At 59.7% G+C, this 15570-nt stretch overlaps 1 protein-coding gene across 1 annotated transcript; it reads left to right on the top strand.

Moving 5' to 3' along the window:
* Positions 1 to 2567: 2567 nt before the first annotated feature.
* Positions 2568 to 8834, top strand: SMPD5 (sphingomyelin phosphodiesterase 5). The gene is made up of 7 exons (XM_029285671.1): positions 2568 to 3458; positions 3878 to 3950; positions 4640 to 4780; positions 4872 to 4961; positions 5137 to 5200; positions 6181 to 6331; positions 8730 to 8834. Exons 1-7 carry the CDS (start codon positions 2568 to 2570, stop codon positions 8832 to 8834), a joined length of 1515 nt encoding a protein of 504 aa, XP_029141504.1.
* Positions 8835 to 15570: the final 6736 nt, after the last annotated feature.

Genomic DNA, 15570 nt, shown 5'->3' on the forward strand with positions numbered 1-15570 from the left:
CCGCCCTTCCCCTTGCGGACTCAGGGCGGCTAACAACCAGATAAAACACTAATCCCCCAAAAACTACAGTGACGAATGCAGGGGTGACGAATGGGGCCCCTTCAGGGTAGGCGGCCACCCCAGAAGGGCCAGTGGACCCACTGGTTCTGCCAGAAACTGGACCCCTGGCAATTCTTCCCCCGAACTTCACAGAACACACTTGGGGAGACACAAGGCTTCCTTGGCAACTCGACCTGACATGCGCAGGCAAAGCGCACAGTGTGCCACCTTCCTGGCAGCCCCAATCTGGGCACTGGGAAGAGGCAGCCCTCCAGGGATATTGCCTGCTTTTGGGAAGGGGAGGGAGCACGGGGGGAGATGGAAGCCTCCAGGGAGAGCAAACCCCCCCGGGGGAAGCCCCCTCCAGTCTCCACCTGGGCTTCCCCCCCCCCCGGGACCTCTGGCAAGCCGGCAGAGCCACAGGCCGGCGGACGCTCCCGCCTGCGCCTTGCCCGGCTTCTCCCCCGCCCCCGGCTGACACTTTCTCCTGGGAGTGACCCTCGGGCCAGGGTCCGCTGCCTCTGCCCCTCCCTCCCTCCCTCCCTCCCTCCCAGCTCTCGCTTAGACTTCTGCCCTGGGGCCAACGGCGTTTATGGCTGCGCGGAAGTTAATCTATAATCGGCCGGGCAGCCAGCGAGGCAGGACCTGTTAGTCAGCTGCCTGGTCGGAGGCAATTTGCGAGCAGGATCGACCTGCCTCGCTCCGCGGGTGGATCCCAATCCTGGGCAGGCATGACGGGCAGCTCAGCTATGCGGAGCACATGACCGCCGGCAGGTGCTTCTGCAGGCCAGCGCGGCCCCAGTTCCCTGACCGCTCCGGCCACGCGGAGGGGAGGAAGCCCGGAGGAAGCCGGCCAAGTGCAGCCCCGGCAGCGGTGAGTGGAGCGAAGCTCTGGGCTCGGGGACTTACGGGAGACGCGGCACCCCAGGTCGCTCTTGGGCAGGGGTTCTCAACCTTGGCAACTTTAAGACTTGTGGACTTCAACTCCCAGAATTCCTCAGCCAGCTGGGAGTTGAAGTCCACAAGTCTTAAAGTTGCCAAGGTTGAGAACCCCTGCTCTAGGGCCAAGAGGAGGTCACGGGGGGGGGGGCAGCAGAAAGACTTTTGGCCAGGAGGAGGCGCCTCTCAAGGCGGGTCCCGGGGTCCCCCTCGAGCCAGTGACCTGCTGATGCTCCGGGGCAGCGGTTCCATTTCGTCTCCGGTTGCAAAACCAGTTCAGGGCCCGCTTCGTGTCCTGCCTGGGATCCTTTCTTGGGAACACAAACCCCCACCCTCGCTTTGCCGTTCCTCCGGCCTCTTTCTGGAAGGGAGCAGCATGCGGCTGCTCTGTCAAGTTTCTGGCCCTGCATGAGGCCGGTCCCTGGTCCCCAGCCCAACTTAGACTGGGAGGATTTGCAAGTCGTTCCCTCGAAGGCTTTCATGGAAATCTGGCCCTGGGGGTCCCCAGGAGTCAAAGTGGCCACCGCCACTCGGCGGGAAAGGACAGCAGCCGGTCAGGGGCTCACGAAGCCCGGAGAACGTGAGTTCTGAGCCTGCCTCGGGCACCAGCCAGCGGGGTGACCTGGGACCCCTGACTCTCAGTTGTAGGAAAGGGGGGAGAGCCGCGTCTGAAAGGGCCGCCAAGAGAAGCAGACGCTGGGGTTGACTTCGCCGCCGCCGCCGCCGCCGCCACTCAGCAACAAATCTGCAGGGCATCTTTTATTTCCCTACACAACGTCCCTGAAAGGTAGTCTAAGAATAAAACCAGCCGATTCACCTGTTCCTTCACCAGGCGGCTGCTGCCACCTCCCAGCGCTGCCCAAGAGCTGCTGCCGGTGCCTGTCCGCTGGGTCCGCATTTCCTCCTCCAGCGCCCGCAGCTCCGGCTCTGGAAAGCGCGCCGGGCTGGGGGCGAAGCGTTCCGTGGCAGCATCTCAGCCCCTTCCGCGCCGCTCCTCGGGGTCCAGGAGGGGAAGGGCAGGGCGGCTGCAGCCTCGAGCGAAGCGGCACCGGGCCGCTCTGATGCCGGCAGCCGAGCCAGGCAGGACCGTCCGCGCCGCGCGCCCCAGTCCGGCTGCCCCCGGAACCTCCCCCCCCCTTGCCGCCCCAAACCCCCTTGTCCCGCCTTGCCGCGGACCCTCCGCCCGAGGAGAGGGGACCCGCCGTTCCTTCCCCCCCGCAGCTCCGAGCCCCTCCGGCAGCGCTTCCCGCGCCGAATGCCGCGGCGAGAGGCAGGCGGCGCTTAGTGCGGCCGGGTGGCTCAGGTGCGTCGGCGGGTGGAGCCCGAAGGGCGCAGCGGCGAGCGCGGAGCGAGGATTTCGGACCTTTGTCTCCCCCGGGCCTGCGGCTCCCTCCCAAAGGCCGGGCGAGCCGCTCCAACTGCGCGGCGGACGAAGCCGCAATCCGGGCTGCCTGTTGAGCTCACGCGTCCCTCTCCCTCTGCCCAGCTCTCTCCGCGCAGCGCCTGTCCGCAGCCTGTCCGCAGCCGAGCGCACCGGAGGCGTCCGCGGCAGCATCTCCAGGCACCGCTGCGGCCGCCGTCCTCCCACCATGGGCCTCCGGGAGTCGCCGTACTCCAGCAGCATCCTGGGGGGCCTGGACACCATCGCGAGGGCCCTGCTGTTCCCCGGCTACTGGCTGACCAACGAGGTGCTAGCCCTGCAGCGGACCACGGCGGAGCAGCCCGGCTGCGCGCCCCACGCCCTGGAAGTGGCGGTCCGGGGGCCGCTGCTGCTGCTGCTGCTGCTGTTCTACAGCCCCATCTCGCTGTTGGCCTTCCTGCTCTGGCTGCCCCTGCAGGGTGCCCGGCGCCCCTTCGCCTACCAGCACACACCCGGCCGAGCTTCTCCCGAGTTGTGGGCACTGCCCGGCCCGGCCAGGACCCTCAGCCTCCTCAGCGGGAATGTCTGCCTGCTCCCTGAGGGGCTGGCCAAGTTCAGCAACCTCTGGCGGACCCAGTGGCGGGCCAGGCACCTCGGCCAGATTCTGGCGCAGGCGGCACAGTGCTCCACCCCCTATGCCCCTGCTGGGGCCCCCAATGGGCTGCTGGGCCCCCCTGCCGGTGTCCTGAACCACCCCGCAGGTGATTCTGTGGTAACCATGGAGCTGCCCCTCATGGAGGAGGTGGGGGCCCTGGCAGCAGAGGCCAACGGGCTCCGGGAGATCTCCATCTGCTTCCCTCCGAATATGGACATTGTGTGCCTGCAGGAGGTCTTTGACCCCCGGGCCTCTGCCCACCTGTGCCGGTTCCTCGGGCCCCAATATGAACACATCGTCTATGACGTGGGCACCTACGGCCTGCATGCCGGCCCTGCTCTGAAGCTGCTGAACAGCGGGCTCTTCCTGGCCAGCCGCTACCCCCTCTTGGCCGTGGAGTTCCACTGCTACTCCAACGCCAGCGGCGAGGATGCCTTGGCTGCGAAGGGCCTGCTGTGCGCGCAGGTGAGCCAGCCGGGGCCTCCTTGGGCAATGGAGGGGCATGAGCGGGGCCCTGCCACCACGTGGCCCTCTTGCCAGGGTGGGACCCCTGGGGCTTCAGCCGTGGGGCTTAAAGGCTGCCTGGCAGCCACTGACTATCCTGCTGCCCATATTGTCCCTTGAAGCAGAGGGTGGGGGGTCTCCTTCTGCAGGTTCCTTGGACCACAGACTGCTATGATGCCATGAGGCCTACTTGATGATCCGTGGGGCCCTCGATGACCTTGACAGTGGGGCCCCTGAAGGTCTTTCCACTGGTGGCCCCTAGAGAGGTCAAGGGTATCTCCGTGGTCCCCCCCAACCTGAGCGGGCAGCTCCTCTCACAAAAAGCTTCTCCCCCCACCCACCCACCCACAGAGGCTCAGTCTCCTGCTTGGTCCACTCAGGTGCAGCTGGGAGCTTGCCAAGGGCGAAGGGTCATTGGATACCTGAACTGCACCCACCTGCAGGCCCCCGAAGGTAAGGGGGGGCAAGGGGGGAAGAGGGACGGTTGGGGCAGAAGCGAAGCTTTCCAGGGACGAAATGTTGCATCCGGAGAGCCCCAGGGGCCACCCAGGCAGGAAGGGCTGAACAACAGGGAATGTCTGAGGGTCAATTTCTTGGTCCAAAGTAGAAGGAAGGAGATCCAGGCCAGATGTGCTAAACCTCTGCAGTCTCTCAACTGGCACTGCATTTCCCTTCCCTGGAGGGTTCTGGATAGAGGCAGGATGGTCCCTCGCCAGAGGAGTGCTGCGTTGGACTAGATCAGGGGTAGGCAACCTTGGCTCTTTTATGACTCGTGGACTTCAACTCCCAGAATTCCTGAGCCAGACAAGGTTGCCTACCCCTGGACTAGATGATCTCTATGGTCCACCTCTATCCTGGGATGGCTGTCCAGTGTCTTCTCCCAACACAACGGCCATCAGCCTCTGAGGCCAGAGGAAGCCTGATAGCGGAGAAATGGACTCCGTGCTGTGGAGGGAGCGAGGGGGGCACAGTGGGGGAGGGTGTCTGCCCTGTGGCTCTCTTGGCCTGCTGGGCAGCCCCCCAAGCCAGGGGGCTCCCTGGACCCGGCCTGGCGGTGCCGTGCCAGGGGCAGAGTGCGGAGCTGAGCCTGCCGGGTTCGAGGTCCCCCGAGGCCAACGCGGCTGCCGTCCCCCTCCCCACAGCCGACGGGCCCATCCGGTGCCAGCAGCTGAGCCTCTGCCTGCTCTGGATGCAGCTCTTCCAGGACAGCCACGCCCAGCCGGGGGACGTGGTAGCCTTCGACCTCTTCTGTGGGGACCTCAATTTCGACACCTGCTCTCCAGGTGGGTCTCCCGGCGGGAGGTGCGGAGGACGGAATGGGGCGGGGGGGTCTCCCCCCTCGCGTGGCTATCTCAGGCCCCGCTTTCTCCTTAGGTGACGGGATGGAACAAGGCCACGAGATCTTCAATCGGTACACGGACCCCTGTCGCATCGGGCCTCGCAAGGACCATCCTTGGGCCATCGGTGGGTGACCCCCACCCCAATGGCCCCTCTGGGGCCGGATCCCGGGAGCACGCCTGGGCCAGCTGGTCTGCTCCCTTCTGCTGGGTCCAGGGGGCGACTGGAGGGATGGGGCTGGGCCGGGTGGGCCCCAACGCTGAGGAGAGGCTAGTGCGACCCCTCCCCCTGCCCTTCACAGGGACGCTGATGAACACGCTGCGCATCTACGATGAGGCTGTGGCCACCCCAGGGAACCTGAGGAGGTGAGGGTCTGGTGCCATCCCGGGATCTCTGGGGCCAGGAATAAGGGACCCCTTGAAGGACCTGCCAGGTTGGCTCCTTTCCGGGGGGGAGGGGGGAGAAGGCCATGCCTGATCTGACAGCAGCCAATCGCGGTCTGTCTCCCCTCCCCCACCCCAAGGGAAGTTCAAATCCTGGCAACTGCCTGGCAGTGCCCCTCAGTTTCCCTGGCAGGGCTTCCAAGGTGGCTTTGCCCAAGCTGGCCTCTTTCCGGGGCTGAGAGAGGGCGAGGGTCCCAAGGCCCACCCGTGGACGTGGGTGCCCGAGGCAAGACCCCGCCTCGCCCTCTCCCACATCTGATCGAGGCCTTAAGCCCACCTTTCCCACCTGGCATGGCCCAGTCGCCCGTGATGGAGCTGGCTGGCCTCTGTGTGAAGCCTGCCTGGGGCCGGGAGGGGCTGCCTCTGCTCCGTGGGGAAGAAAGGGGTCTGAGCTGGCCAGGGGCAGCTGGACTGGGAGCACCTTGCTCTGCCTCCAGGTAGGAGAAACGGGAGGCCCAAGTCTAGGGCAGAGGATGGAGGTGGGGGGCAGGGCGGGCAAGGGCTGCCAAGACCGAAAGAATGTGGGGCAGGCACAGCCTCTGGGACAAAAAAGGGAAGATATGGACCTTCAAAGGCCTGGAGAGCTGCCCCATATCTATGCTACAGTCCCAAAGGGCAGGACTGATCCAGTGGGTGGAAACCATGAGAAGGGAGGGGATTAGGTGAGAGATGAGAAAGAACTTCCCAATCGTGGGAGCCATTAGCCGGTGGAACAGCCTGTCCCATGAATGGCGAGTTCTCCCTCACCAGATGTCTTCAAGAGGAACCTGAATAGTCACCACTGCATCCTGCAGCAGGTTGAACTCGATGACCTCTAGTCCCTCCCAAAATTTATTTATTTATTTATTTCTTAGACTTCTTAAGGCTGCCCAACCCCCAACAGACTCTCCGTTGCCTTCCAGGACTCTGGAGAATCCGGAGGAGCGCAGGAAGTACCTGGCAGGCCCCCTCCAGGCCGATGGCAGCGCCAACCTCTCGACAACCGGGCACGAAGGGAGGCGCATTGACTATACTCTTTACCGGCAACATGCGGGCCCGGTGCCCTTGAAGACCGTGAGTGGCCCGAGAGCCTGTGGTCAGTTGAGGAAGCCAGGACAGGCCTTCCTGCTGGGCCAAAATGGCCGGGGAAAGGTCCCCAGAGTGGGAAGACTGGGTTGAGGGAACTGGTCGGGAGTTGGGTGGCAGAGATGGGGGTGGTGGGTAACTGGGGGCTGCCAAGGAGGGCTGGATCCACGGCCTCCCAGGGTTCATGCCAAATGAGAAGCCCCCGGAGCTGCCAGCCCATCTGGGCACGCGATGCCCCGCTGCGTGCCTCTGGACCAGGTGAGCCCCTACAGCGCTCGGAGGGCGGAAGGAAAAGGAGGGGCGGAAAGCAGGTGAGGGAAGAGGGTGTGTGGAGGTGGACCCCGGGACCGTAAGCCAGGCCACTGCGGGGAGTGCCCCACCAAGGCTGCCCCACCGAGGGGCCTCCCTGCCCAGGATCGGCACCGACTTCCAGCCTCTGACTCCTGGGGCTTGTGGCGGGGCAGAGCCTGGCAAGGAGCAGGATGCCCAGTCTTCTTGCCAGCCCTTCAGCGCCCACAAGCAGCCTTGCGAGAACCTCCTGCTGGAATGGGCCCAGGCGGCTTCCTGGGGTTGCTCTGCTCTGCTCGCCCTGCGGTTCTCCGGGCACCTCGCAAGACACGAAAGTTGCTTCCCTGTGCAGGGCACCAATTCTCGGGGGCCGGGGGGGACCCTTTTCCTTTGCCCTCTTTGTGTGCTTGAGAGTTGCTTTCTCTGTGGGTCCCAAGACGCCCCTGTAGCCCACTCGCTCTGGGGGACATTTGCCCCACCTGAGCCAGGGTAACGCCGGGCACCGGTTCAACAGAGTAACCCGCCTCCCACGAGGCAGCGTTGGCTGGTACCTTGGAGGGTCTTTCCTTGCTCAGAGGCCCCCGGTCTGCCAGTGGACCCAACTGGGCTCAGCACATCCCGGGGTGCTCTTCAGACCACGCGCTCCCACTGACCCAGCCCAGGACAGGAGGGGGGTTGCCTGGCATCTGCTGGACGTCCAGTTCTGCTCCTCCCGGGATATTTTGGTTGCCGGGCTTGACCTGGCCAAAGATCTGCGTGGGTGGGAACAGAGGGCCAGGAATCCAGCCCCCCCCCAAGCCTGGCCAGTCTCCTTACTAAGAGAGGTAAGGTGGCTGTGGCCCTAGACTCATTTATGCCAACCTGAATCAGGGGTGGGCTGTGAGGAAGAGGCCCCCTTCCCCCTTCATGAGGATGGAGTCCAGGTAGCCGGTCCTCGTGGGCCAGCCTTGGCCCTGCAGTGAAGAAAGTGTTGTGCCAGACACGCCTGGCATTTCCTTGGCAGCACAATTAAGCTCTCTCATCGCTATGACTTCCTGCCCTGGGAAAGCGTCTTCCGGGTGACTGCAGGTGCAGCAACATTTGCATTTCCTGGTCCTCCACCTGTGGCCAGCCAGGTGCTCCCTTGGTGGATCTGGTCCTCGGGGTTTGGGCAATCAGATCTGTGACCCCCCCCCCAACCATCTTTTCTGAGCCAAGGGGAGGCTGGCATCTGCTGTGAACTCCCAAATGGGCATTTTGATACAGGTAGTAAACCTGGTCAAAGTTTGCCCTAAACGAGAATGTCCCCACGGCCTGCAGAGCCTCCCAGCAACTCTGCCAGCTTCCCTCCATCCCCACGACCGAGACAATGAATGCTAGCTAGTTCTCACCATCCCCTCAACCTCCACAAGCCCTGGGGGGGGGGGCTAGAAGGGACAGAAATGGGTGGAGGGGTCTCCATAACAGCAGTGATCCCTCCTGGGCAGATTGCCCCTCCTTCCAGAAGGAGGAGAAACAAAGCAAGAAGCCCCCTTCCCCACCATGGTCTTTCCCCTTTCAAAGGGCTCCCTGGAAGGTGCCAAGGAGAGTGGGAAGGGGGGGTCACTGGGGAACGGCTGCAGGGGGATTGGGGGGCTGCTGAGGTTCCAGCCAGGGCAGCTGGGGAAAGTGGTAGGGTTGGCGAATGTTAGGAGTAGGTGGTGCCAGAGAAGAGGAGGGGGCTGCAAACAGAGGGCTCTGGAAATGGATGGAAGGTGCCTCCACGTGCCGAATCTGCCCTGAGCAGAAGGTTGGTTTAGGCCAGGGGTAGGCACCTTGGCCCTTTTACGACTCGTGGACTTCAACTCCCAGAATTCCTGAGCCAGCCATGCTGAGGGGAAAGGGAGAGGTTTCCAAGCTGAGCCATGCTGGCTGAGGAATTCTGGGAGTTGAAGTCCACGAGTCATAAAAGAGCCAAGGTGACCTACCCCTGGTTTAGGCGGCCTTCAAGACCGCCTGAAATTATTCCAAGATTTGGGGCCAAACCCTTCAGACTGACTCTCCGCTCTCAGCCCCTTCCTGGGCCCACTGCTCTGCTGCTCTCAGCCCTTCCTGTCTCGTGTCCCTTCTTCACTTGCAGACGCTGGAGAAAGTCTCCTTTTTCACCCAGCTGGCCACCTGCTCGGACCACTTGCCTGTCGGACTGCAACTCCTGGTGTCCTCGGAGGTGGAACCGGAAGAGTGACCAGGCGTGGAAGGACCCACCGTGACCTGCAGCTGGACCGAAGTCCTTGATCCAGGGATGGGAAACCGTCTGTCTGGGGCCTCTCCCTGCTGGAGCGAGAGGGAGCAGTTACTCCTCCAAAACCAAGCCGGGCATTCTGGGATGGCCGAGGGGCTGGCGTGGGAGTCTTCAAGACTGCAGGCACCAGAGCGGTCACCTACTCCAGGCTCCAAACTCAGCAGAGGATGGGAGATACTGTAGTGTGACGCTGGTCAACGGGGGCCATCAAGGCGACACCGGCATTCTCTGTCCAAGCGCCTGGACCTCTTGGTCAGCCTCTCCTCTCGGTCCTCCTGGGAAGGGCTGCATGAAAACAGTCGAGACTGACATGAGATCAGGCTGGGGGTGGACATGTGGGGGGGGAGAGTGGACGATGGCCCTGTGGCCTGGTCCGCATCTGGGTGAAGTTGGCTATGAAGGGCCGGTGCAGACTTTGGGCTGGGCAATTGGCAACCCTTCCTCCCCCCCTCCCCCCATCAAATCAAGTGCAACTTGACTTTCGTAACTATTTATCCAAATGTTGTCAGCCTCCCAAGATAAAAATCTCACCACACAGATTACACATCCTGCATCAGGCATGTATAGAACTGGATGTTTCAGTAAAACTTGAATTGTTTCCAAGAAACTGAAGGGCCTCAAATATTAATAGTTTATTGCGTTTGAGCAGATCATGTCTGGGGTGTTCTTAATTGGTGGCACTCTTAAGGCCCGTGGGCACCCCTTGCCATCCTGAGCTCTCAGGGCCCCAAAGCTTTAAGATTTCAGCGGGGCCAGGAGGCGGGAGGGGTGGCCCTGCTGGAAAGAAGTCCCCCCCCCATCCTTTGTGTGCAGGAAGGCGCTTCCTGGTGCTCTTTGTTCAATCTCTTGAGTAAACATCTTTGCAACCGGGTGGCACAAAAGGCTGATCTCCTCTGGGACCTCAGTGTGCAGCATCCAAGTCAAGAAGGGCCTGGTGCTGGGGGGGGGGGAGGGGGCCTTATCCACTCTCACTCTATAGACAGCCTGCAGGGCTCGATACAGACCCCGCTGTCCCCGGGCCATGCAAGCCAAGCACAGACAGGGACCAGAGAGGGAAGATGCAAAGTTTCTACAGGAATGACACATGGGTCAAACACTGTAGCTTCAGGGGGTGAAAAGAGTTCAGGACCCCATCCTTCCTTTTTTTCTCTCTCTCACTTCCTTTCTTTTGCTTAGCTTAGCTTCACTTTGCTTGGTTTTTGTGGGTTTTTTGGAAGTCTGAGCACTGCCCCCTTTTTCTTCGCGTCTGACAGGATCTCTCCTACGCTGTCTTTTCCCCCCTGAAACCCACAGCCCAGGAGCTGCAGGAGCTGAACCAAAAGGACCAACTGCTGCTCTGATGGGCTGGCCCTGAATTCGCAGCTGGGAAAGAGAGGGGGGGGGCTCAGCCCCAGGAGCCCCGGAGTCCCACCTGCTCTCAAGGCCCCATTCTGCACTGCAATCACTTTGCCCCTGCCAGGCGCCGGTTGGCAAAAGAATCAAAATTCGGAAAGGGGAGACGGGAGAGGTGCAGAGAAGGAGGCCTGTGAGCCTAAAGCAGGGCTTTTCAACCAGTGGTACGGGTACCACTTGTGGTACATTGGCACCTGGCAGGTGGTACGCGACCATCCTAGAAAAGGGGTAGCGGGGGAGGGGAATGAGCTGAGCCGGTGGCAGCACCGCACAAGCCTGAGCGAGAGACGGCTGGAGCTGCAGGGCTGTCAGGGCTCAGCGGAAGCGCCAGGATCAATGCCAGGCTCCAGCTGGGCCCAGAAGAAGCTCCGATCAGCTGGAATGTTGCAGCCTCTCCAGGGTCTTGTGATTTACATTCAGATGCTTGGCAACTGATTCATATTTAGGACGGTCACAGTGTCCCAGGGTCATGTGAAGTGACCAAAACCTGCTGCAACCACCCAGCAGACGGGGGGAATAAAACCAAACACCCCCCCACCCCACCCCCACTGCCAATCCTCAACAGAAATGCTCACAACAATGGAAACCTCAGACAGGAGGAAGAGAGCCGCCGGGTGGGCAGGCAGGTGTCTTGCTGGGCTGTGGCTTGGGGGGGCACTTTTTTCAGTGCCATTGTAACTTCGAACAGTCACTAAGCGAACTGTTGTAAGTCGAGGACTACCTGTACTTTATCACTTTTTTCCTTTTTTTTTTTCCTTTTTTGGTCATCAAATTTTTGACACCTTGCTAGGCGACTGGTGGTCCTCGGATGTTGCCGTATCCTAAAAGTGGCACAATGAGTGAAAAGGTTGAAAAGCCCTGGCCTAAAGAAACCTGCACACAGCACTATAGCCAGACAGGTGAACCTCAGCAGGGGGCAAAATTGACTCGAGCTGAACTCTTCTTCCAGCAGGCAGGCTCCCCTGCTCCTTCTCCTGGTGGGACCCCAAAGACCAGGGAGGAGGGGGCTGACCTCACACACACACACACACACACACCCCTTTGCTGCAGGTTTCGACAGACAAGCCTTGCGGCTGAGGCAAGTTGAAAGAACAGCCGGTGACACTTAAGCACAGCAATTATAGGATTAGTAATTTTTAAAAAAGGCAATATCTTCCCTATCAAGAAAGCCGGGAAGAAATCGCCAGCCTCAGTGTTGGGATATTTAACTTTAGTAGCCGGCCCAGTAAAGAGTGCCCTGGGCCAGCACACCCAGTGGCAGTTGATTGGAGAGGGCTGGCTCCTGAGCCAGGCAATCTGGGCTGTGATTGGCTGCTGTGGGGGTAGTTTCCCCCCCCCCCCTTGTGGCCTTTTTCCCTTCTGTGTGCTCTGTATGATGTTCTGTGATTTACCTGATCATTTATTTATGGTGTAGGGATGTGCCTGACTACCTTGTCTGCTGTAAATATAGATGCAAAATATATTTGTAAAAAAACCCTACAGGTTCTTGTCAGTGTCTCTGCCTCCTTTGGGACAGCTGCTGCGCCTGACAACCAGCATCGTGGGCTGGGCAGGGGCGCCAGCCTCCATTCTCCCCCGCCGTGGCTTTTAGCCATCAGCAGCGGATAGCCGGGATCAATCCTCCCACCCCACTTCTGCCCAGGGGTGTCCGGCACCCTCCGCTTCCCCCCACAGGCCTCTCCTGTCTCCCCGTTCTGCCAGCAACATTTCCCAGAGAGGAAGCTGATGAAGGGGGCCACGTCTGACCGGCGAATAAACCAGGAACTGTGGGCTCCTAGGGGCTTTCTGAGCTGGGTGGTTTTTTTACAGACCTTTCACTACCAAACTAGGAAACATTATCAGTGCTGTAACGTAATGAGAGCAAACCCCCCCTCCTTCTAGCGCAGATGGTGTGACCTAGAAAGCGAGCCAGGTACTTCCAGATCCCTAATAAGGAGTGTTGGGGTGGTGTGTAACATAACTCTGCCACTGGTGCAGCCGTGCAGAGGGGATTTTGCTTGGGTGTTTTATGGGAGGGAGAATTGAGGGGTGCAGCAGCAGCAGCCAGAATGTCAGATCGGGGATGGCGTATTGGCCCCTTGGGCAGCTGGACGTGACCTGGACTCATCAGCCATACGTAGCCAGGTGTTCTTTGGTGGGGTTCTAAGCCTTTTGGGGGAACTGAACCCCCCCAGATCCTGCCCTTGAAATGACCGTTCTGCATGCAAGGCGTTCAGTTTAATGGGACTTGAACTTCATCAGCAAAAGCAGTGCGTGGAGCACCCAGTGAGAAAATTGGTGTCTGGCAGGTTTCTAGTCTTTGTAGCTGCAAAAGTTGCGTCTTTGGGAAGCTGCCTTTGCTCCAGATGGGTTGGCACTGCCCTTCTTCGCTGGGGAAGACCGCCTGGGGGCAGGGCAGGAAGGGCAGGGCTGCTGCTGCGGGGGGCCCCGGAGGAAGGTGGCCGGAGCAGGACGGCCTCGGCAGCTCTGGGCTTGGCCTGCGACCGCTGGCTTTGGCACCTTCTAAGCTTGGAACAGGTGAGGCCCCTCCAAGCCAAGCTCCCACCTGATCGACACAGGTGCCGGAGGACCTCCTCAGCTGCCTGCATTAAACAGGCACACACAACATTACAATGCCAAAGGAGGAGCCGGCAGAGAAGGAACTGGGGGAGCGTCCACACCCCACACCTTCTCTCTGGGGTGTGTGTGTGTGTGTGTGTGTGTGTGTTCTGCACCCCTCTCTTTTCTCTCTGCTCCCTTTCTTCCCAGGAGGGCTGGGTTCGAAAGAGAAGCCACCCACTCTTTTCAGGGGTGCATTTTGGGACAATCGGGGCGTCTCAGTGTGGGGCTGGAAAGGCCTGATGCGCCCCCCCCCCGAGGGACACACCCGGGGATTTCCTTCCAGCGTGTTGACACTGCAAACACACACCACACCCGCCAAGAGCCGGCTAGAGATAAGCTTTACAAGGGAGCCTGGCGCGGCCTCTCCTCCGTTAAAAGGGCAGTTAAGCGGCGGAGGCCCCGTGGGGGGGGGGGGCACATGCCAGCCTCCTCCCACCCACGCTTGGCCTTCCCGGGACCTCCGCCCATTTTCCCACGCCGGGAGCAGGAGAGGAAGCGCTGCTTGCCGGGCATCGGACGGGGCTTCCCCCTCCCAGCCCGCCCCCCGTCCACCGGGGCGCTCCTCTGGATGGGGCGCAGGGCTGCGCGAAGCGCAGTGCACCTCCTTTCCCACCGCCCAGCCTGGTCCTGCGGCTGGCGTAGCTCGGCAGGATTTGGCCCTGGAAAAGCCGGGCTGGCTGAGCAGCCCCGGCGAGGGAGCCACTCCCGCCCCGTGGCTGGCTGGCCAGGTATCCCGGCCGGCTCGGCAGGGAGCTCGGGGGCCGCCTGACCGCCGCGGGGGTGTCCACGTCAGCCGCCTCCTGGCGGGCCCGCTAATTGTGGCCTCCCGGCCGGCTTCCTCCGTGAGTCAGGCGCCCGGCACTCCCATGGAGCCGCCCCTAATTGCGCCCCGGGAGGGCCCGACCGAGCCCCGGCCTGACCTCCGAAACGCCGCTTGTCCGAATTCTTGCTGCCTCCTGGCCCAATTATTGTGGGTGTTGCGCGTCTAATCACCGAACCACCCCATGAAACGGTCACCCCTTTGACCCGCGTTCCTAGGGGCAGGAAGCTGGGCGTTTATCCCAGCGCGGTCACTTAATTTGGACGCTTCTGTTGTTTTTATTGCTTTTTGCTGTCATTACGGTTTTTTTAAAAAGTTTGTCGTGTTTTTAATTGCAATACATTTTCGAACTGTCAGCCGATGCCAGAGTCCCGGAAAGGGGCAACCGGAGATATTGAATGAATGAATAAATAAAACGTCTAAAGGTGTAAGGTGCACCCAGCAAAAGTGTTTTTGCAAATCCACAATTGAAGTGACCGAAATATTGAGCTCTTATAAACGTTTTTCTTCTGTTTGTTCTTCAGTCTAATGTGCCAATTAATAATTGCAGGGATGACTTGGTGAGGTTTCCATCCAGTGGTCCTCAACCGTGGCAGCTTTAAGACTTGGGGACTTCAATTCCCAGAATTCCTCAGCCGGCTTTGCCGGCTGAGGAATTCTGGGAGTTGAAGTCCCCAAGTCTTAAAGTTGCCACAGTTGAGGACCCGTTTATCCATTCCCATCGTGAGATCTCTGTAATTTTTCCCATTCTTCTCGGGATCTGCTGTCCCCTGGGCTTTGGCAACTCCTTATGTATCTGAGGTGCTGCATTCTAGATGGTAATCAGTTTGTTTGCAAGCATAACATTTTAACCTAATTATTTTAATAGCGTTATTTTATGTTTACGTGGGCTGGGAAACTCAGACATTGCAATGTTTTGATGGAAGCCAAAGGATTGTAGTGGCTGTTATGTTGTTTACAGAAGGTCTGAGCAACACTGTCCCACTTCCTACTCAACTGATCTGCACCTTCATCTCTTCCACAAAAGCCCAAACTGGCTGCTTTCCGATGCTGTCCTCACTCTATTTTGCAGCCCTCGTTCCCGAAATGCGAAAATTTACCCTTCTGCTTCCTTTTAGATGGTGCCTGCCCATAAACTATCCAACTGATTTTCAGTATTTTGTGTGTCGTTCTTGAAATAGTTTCAAACATAGAACATCATCAGAGTTGGAAGGGACCTTGGAGGTCTTCTAGTCCAACCCCCTGTTCTAACAAGAGACCCGAGTCCAGGGGTAGGCAACCTTGGCTCTTTTATGACTTGTGGACTTCAACTGACTCAGGAATTATGGGAGTTGAAGTCCACGAGTCATAAAAGAGCCAAGGTTGCCTACCCCTGCCCTCGTCCATTCTAGACAAATGGCTGTCCAATCTCTTGGTAAAAACCTTCAGGGATGGAGCACCCACAACTTCTGGAGGCAACTTCTATTCCACTGGTTAACAGGAAATTTTTCTTTAGTTCTAGGTTGCTTCTCTCCTTGATTAGTCTCTTATCCTGCTGTCAGGTGCTTTGGATAATAGCTTGACTCCCCCTCTTTTGGGGGGAAGCACTTAAGCATTGGAATGCTGCTATCCTGTCCCCCCTGGTCCTTCTCTTCATTAAACTAGACATACCCAATTCCAGCAACTGTTCTTCCTATGTTTTAGCCTCCAGCCCTCTAATAACCTTGTGTCAAACCTTCAAACGCTCTGAATTCAGCCATGTTTCTTCCTTTTTCGGTTGCCACAGCAATGGGAGGGGGGGGAAGATGCATTCTTATAGTTCAGTCAAAACAATAACTTTCTTGTGGGAACCAAGGTCAAGCAGCCTAAGTGTTTGGCGGGCTGGAG

Source organism: Protobothrops mucrosquamatus, unplaced genomic scaffold, assembly GCF_001527695.2.
Source record: "Protobothrops mucrosquamatus isolate PMUCROS unplaced genomic scaffold, P.Mucros_1.0 scaffold2057, whole genome shotgun sequence".
NCBI classification, from domain to species: domain Eukaryota; kingdom Metazoa; phylum Chordata; class Lepidosauria; order Squamata; family Viperidae; genus Protobothrops; species Protobothrops mucrosquamatus.

Coding starts and splice junctions, on each gene's coding strand:
- SMPD5 (XM_029285671.1), top strand. CDS start 2,568: ATGGGCCTCCGGGAGTCGCCGTACTCCAGCAGCATCCTGGGGGGCCTG. Junction 4,781..4,871: donor TTTCGACACCTGCTCTCCAG/GTGGGTCTCCCG, acceptor CTTTCTCCTTAG/GTGACGGGATGGAACAAGGC. Junction 5,201..6,180: donor ACCCCAGGGAACCTGAGGAG/GTGAGGGTCTGG, acceptor GTTGCCTTCCAG/GACTCTGGAGAATCCGGAGG.